General features: G+C 34.9%; 1 protein-coding gene across 1 annotated transcript; it reads left to right on the plus strand.

Moving 5' to 3' along the window:
* Window positions 1-4,817: 4,817 nt before the first annotated feature.
* On the plus strand, window positions 4,818-5,749 carry LOC125079210 (olfactory receptor 4A47-like). Its single transcript, XM_047692672.1, is given in 3 exon segments — window positions 4,818-5,240; window positions 5,242-5,490; window positions 5,492-5,749. Coding segments are annotated over 3 exon segments (930 nt in total).
* The last annotated feature ends 334 nt before the right edge of the window (window positions 5,750-6,083 follow it).

Here is a 6,083-nt window from a genome sequence, read left to right on the forward strand (position 1 = left end):
CCTAATCCAATGGCCCAAGAGATTTCTGAGAATTCAAATGTCTGCCCAGCTGGAGTTTCTCTTCACCCCCTAAATGTTTCCTTCATATATTTTCTTGTGTATAGACATCTCTCATTTCTTGTGCAAACATCTTCAGGGGCCTATTTCACTGAGATGAAGCTGGGGAAAGGTAGAAATACGCCTTCTATTAGAGAAGAAGTGGCCTTAGGGATACATTTTGAATGACTAACAGGTGAAAAGTTCTCCTACTACCTGAGAGATTGCTCAGTCATTGATTGTCCCAGAAGTTAAATTCTAGCAATTGTCTTATTAGGAGCAATGTCCAGGGACATGAATGCTATCCTAATGATATAAGTAAAAGACCTGTGGTTGCCTAATTCTACTGACCAAGGAGAGATACATTGAAATAACTAATTTGAGATTTTAAAAAAAGTAGGACAAATATAATAGGCTTGGCCACGTTAATTTCTATGAATTAGGCTAGTTTTTACATAGTCATCTGAAGAAACTATACTTACTTTGTACAATTGTTCTTATATTTATTGTGTGACTCTATGAGAAATAAGGTCCATATGGGAAGGTCTTTCATGTGATTTCACTCCCCATTTTCTCAACTGTTGTGTCCTTACTCATATTAACTTGGCATTAAATAGGTGCTCTAATATAAAACAATAATTAATAATTGAATAGTTATTACATCTATATTGGTAAATAATTATTTAATATATCTATTCACACTTCAAGGTCGATAATAAAATGAATGTTAAATGAAACAAAAGAAAAACTGGTTATGGCAAGTGGGGAAATACATGATGATTCAATCATCACTTGACTAAAATGCTTTGGGTGGTATTTTATTTTTGACTGGCAATAATCTCATAATTGATCCAAACCTATCTTTCCCCTTCATGTTACATCCTTTAGACCTTAATAATGTGATTTGGTCTAGGAGTGCTAGGACACATATTTGGGTGTTTTCCACTCTTTCTCATCAAGAACATAGTCTTTTTTTTCTCTAGTCATTGTTCTAGGGGAGAATACTGTCCAGAACAGTTTAATTTATTCGAATTTGTTCCAAATATTCTATTAAGCTAATCTGTAATGGCCTTACATTCTCTTTCAGTAAAACCTGTAGTGCTGTGGAAAGCCATAGGCTGTGTCTGCACATATAACTGGAAGGTTTATTTTCCTGATACAACGGCCTGAGAGATTTCTGAGAATTCAAATGTCTGCCCAGGTTGGAGGTTCTGTTCATCCCCTAGATGTATCCTTGATAATTTTCCTGTGTATAGACATCCTCATTGCCTGTGCAAACATGACAAAGGGTCCAATTTTCTGGGATGATGCTGGGGAAAAGTAAAACATCCCTTCCATTGGGTAGGAAGAGTCCTTGGGGATATGTTTTCTATTTAATTTAATTTTCATTTTTATTACTTATTTGAACTCAATTAATTAACATAGAGCACATTCTTAGTTTCTGAGGTAAAGTTCAGTGATTCATCATTGCATATAACACCCAGTGCTCATTACATCAGGTGCTCTCCTTAATGCCCATGACCCAGTTACCCCATACCCCCACCCATTTCCCCTACAGCAACCCTCAGTTTGTTTCTTATAGTTAACAGTCTCTTATGGTTTGTCTCTCTCTCTGATTTCATCTTATTTTATTTTCCCTCCTTTCCCCTATAATCCTCTATTTTGTTTCTTAGTTTCGATGTATGAGTGAAATCATATGGTAATTATCTTTCTCTGACTGACTCATTTTGCTTAGCATAATACCCTCTAGTTCCATCTACATCATGAAAAATGGCAAGATTTCATTTTTTGATGGCTGCATAATATTCCATTTATTTTTATACCATATCTTCTGTTCCTATTCATCTATCAATGGAAATCTGGGTTTTTTCCATGCTTTGGCTGTGGTGGACATTGCTGCTATAAACATTGAGGTGCATGTGCCCCTTTGGATCACTATGTTTGTATCCTTTGGGTAAATACCTAGTAGCACATGTCAGAAACAACAAACATTAGTGAGGATATGGAGAAAAGGGAATCCGCTTACAAAGCTGGTGGGAATGTAAGCTGGTTACAGGCACTCTGGAAAACAGTATGGAGTTTCCTCAAAAAGTTAAAAATAGAGCTACTCTATGACCCAGAAATTGCACTAATAGGGATACATATTGAATGACTGACCAGATAAAGATTTGTACTACCTGAGAGATAACTCAGTCATGGTCTTTCAGGAAATTAAATTCCAGCATTTTTCTTAATAGGCAATGAGAAGTTTAATGTCCAGGGACATGAATAGTATCCTTATACTCTAAGTAAAGGACATTGTAGTTTTCTAACTTTACTGAGTTTTATTTATAATATATTTAGGACAAATAATATAATTGGCCATGTATTTCTACTAATTCTACTAACCTAATTTCTACTAATTAGTTTAGTTCTTAATAGTCATCTGAAGATGACTATACTTATTTTACTAAATTGTTCTCTTATTTTTTCTGTGACTATATAAGAAATAATGTCCATGAGGAAAGAACTTTACATGTGTTTTATCCCCTGTTTATTAACTGTTGTGCCCTCACTCATAGCATGGTTCCTGGCATTAAATATGTGCTCTAATATAAAAACAATAATTAATAATTTAATACTTATTACATCTATATTGGTAAATAAATATTTAAGATATCTATTCACACCTTAATGTTGATAATAAAATGAGTGTTAAGTAAAACGAAAGGAGACCTTGCTATGATAAGTGGGGAAATGCATAATAAATTAATCTTCATTGGAATAAAATGCTTTGGCTGGTATTTTATTCATGCCTGGCAATCATATCATAATTATTCCAAACCTATTTTTTTTCATGCTACATCCATTAGACCTTAATTATGTGATTTGGTCTGATAGTACTATTATGTATAGATATTTTAAAAATATATCTGTGGAAATTTCCAGTGAATTTAATTAAGTAAGAATCATCACTCATGGACACTTTCCAACTCTGACTTAATGACATATGCGGTCAGATGGGATGAAATGTCTCATGATCTCTTTCCCTATTGGGAAGAAGATGTTACCCTCTTAAAGGGTAAGCTGATAAATTTTTAGGAGGTTTTTGCTAGGCCGAAAGCACACCTCCCAAAGAAGCACAAGAAAATCTCTTCTCAAATTTTGAACTCAACTGATGTGGTCATACCAATAGGATAGAATGAGAGAATGAACCAATTGAAAGTCATTTTTCTATTTTTGAAGTTAGTAGGAAAGAAGTTACCCAAGAACAATCTCCTCGGAAATGGCTGGCTGCTATCTTCTTTTGTATGATTAGATTACTTGTCTTTTAGATAAATTATCCTAAGGTAGTAAAGTTTTCTTTTCTGTGCGGACCATGGAATTCTTTTTACATAACCTACAGTGCAAATAAAAGCAATGTCCTGAATAATCGGGGGGAAATGGACTGATAACTAAATGATATAAAATGCACCCCATGAGGAAAATGGACTGATAGCCAAATGAAATAAAATATACTGTCAGGTATTAATGAAGCTTTTTACTTTCTTTTGTCATACTGGATAAAGGAAAAATTCCAGTCCCAGGAATAAGTAAAAAGTCTTCCTTCAGCTTGTGGACATACTGTCACAAGGTAAGACTATCAGTAAATCTTGGGAACCAGGCTTCTACGTGTGTGTATTTTTTTTTAATCATATAAAAGTTAAATTACTTTGAAATAAGGGAAACTTAGATTTACATTCCAGTTTAATCACTTAAAAATGGGTGACCTGGGAAAAAGAATTCGATGTTCTGAGCCTCAGTTTGTTCAACTATGAAATGAAGATTACAGTTCTTCTTACAGTAAATATGAAATGTGATTCATTAAGGTGTGAGTGTGTGATTGGAATCCACTGTAGGCATTGTAAGCAGTGGGGTGATTCAAATCATCCTTATAAACAGATCATTTGAGCTGCCTTATGAGAATAAATTGATGGAATATTGAATTGGAGATGTTCAGAGTTAGAGATGCTGCATATGTGAAGTTTAAAAATTAAGGGAAAGACCCAACATTGGAAAGGTTCCATATTTTTGGTCAGGAAAAGGAGGCATATTCAGCCAGAAATCCCAAGAAAGAAGTTTCAGTGAAGGAAGACAATCCAGGGTGGTGATCTTTCATTCCTAATTTGAGCCACTCAGTTTGAAACATAGCAGTTACCTTTAATCAGTCTCAAGTATTTCCTTTTTGTGACTTTTTAAACTGTCTACCTTTTCATGGAATTCCCTTGTCCTCTTTTCTTGTCTTTCCACTTTTTCCTTTTAAAACTCAGTGGAAGCATTTCTTCCTCTGAGGAGACTTCTCTGATGTTTTTGTTTGGCATATTCCTACTTCTGAACTTTATGTTTTTAACTGTTTTTATAATGACACTTATAACATTGGTGATTACTATGTATGCTATTGGTATTACTATGTATGCTATCACTGAATGTAGGAAACCATGGCTTATTCAATTTGGGAATCACCTTTATGAAACATCGGACAAAAACAGGTACTTCTATTGGTGGGTATTAGGGAGGGCACATATTGCATGGAGCACTGGGTGTGGTGCATAAACAATGAATTCTGGAACACTGAAAAGAAATAAAATAAAATGAAAAACAAAACAAAATAAAAACAAAAACAAAACACAGGTACTCCTGCCACATTCTTTAATTGAATGAATTAATAAAAAATTAAGCTTAAAATGTATTTAAAAGTTTTCTCCCTTGTTTTGTAGATCAGCCTGCTTCTAACATGAGAAGTCACCTCCTATGCAGACTAGATGGAACCACCAAACAATGTAACTTACTTTGTCCTCTTGGGCCTCACCCAGGATCCAAAGGAACAGAAGATCCTTTTTGTTATGTTCTTAGTCTTTTATATTTTCACAGTGGTGGACAATTTGCTCATTGTGGTAACTGTAAATGTCAGTAAGATCCTGGGCTCACCTATGTACTTTATTCTTGCTAACTTACCTTTTATAGATGTCATTTATTCCTTTTGTATTTCCCCCAGATTGATTTCAGAGGTTTTCTTTGGGAAAAGTACCATATCCTTTCAATCTTGTATGACCCAGCTCTTTATAGATCACCTTTTTGGTGGCTCAGAGGTCTTTCTTCTGCTAGTGATGGCCTATGACCGCTATGTGGCCATCTGCAAGCCCTTGCATTATCTGGTGATTATGAGGCAATGGGTATGTGTTGTGGCTGCTGGTAGTGTCCTGGGTGGGAGGTTTTCTGCATTCAGTAATTCAGGTTAGCATTATTTATGGGCTCCCATTCTGTGGCCCCAATGTCATTGATCATTTTTTCTGTGACATGTACCCCTTACTGAAACTGGTCTGTACTGATATGTATGTGGCCGGCCTGTTAGTGGTGGATAACGGTGGAGTGATCTACAGTATTGCATTTGTGCTCTTGCTTATCACCTATGGTGTCATCCCGTACTCTCTCAACGAACTTTAGTTCAGAAGGGAGGCGGAAAGCCCTCCAGACCTGTGGTTCCCTCATCACTATGTTAGTCTTCTTCTTTGTTCCATGCATTTTCATTTATGCAGTACCTGCTAAGACCTTCTCTATTGACAAATCATTGACTGTGTTTTATACAGTCATAACCCCCATGTTGAACCCACTGATCTACACTCTGAGAAATTCTGAGATGACAAATGCCATGAAGGAGCTCTGGAAGAGAAATGACATATCAAATAGCAAATAAATGCATCATCAAGATTATAGTTTATCATTAGAGCTAATCACCTCAAATGTTCAGATCCATTTTACTTTAAATGCCTTTATAGTCTGAGTGAATAATTTGTAATGAATTTGTAATCAATGCAATGTTATAGTTTATTTATTTTTAATTTTTTCATTCTGGTAAAATTAATAAACAGTGTTTTGCTATTGTCATATACACAATAGCATGTTTTAACAGTTCTGTACATAGTGGTCATCATGAATAAACTCTTACTCTCCATATGTGCTGGATATTGATGAAGTTTTATAGTTACCTTAATTTTAATTAATTGTTATATTTACTTTTTTACTTATAT

This window comes from Lutra lutra, chromosome 10 (genome assembly GCF_902655055.1).
Source record: "Lutra lutra chromosome 10, mLutLut1.2, whole genome shotgun sequence".
NCBI lineage: Eukaryota > Metazoa > Chordata > Mammalia > Carnivora > Mustelidae > Lutra > Lutra lutra.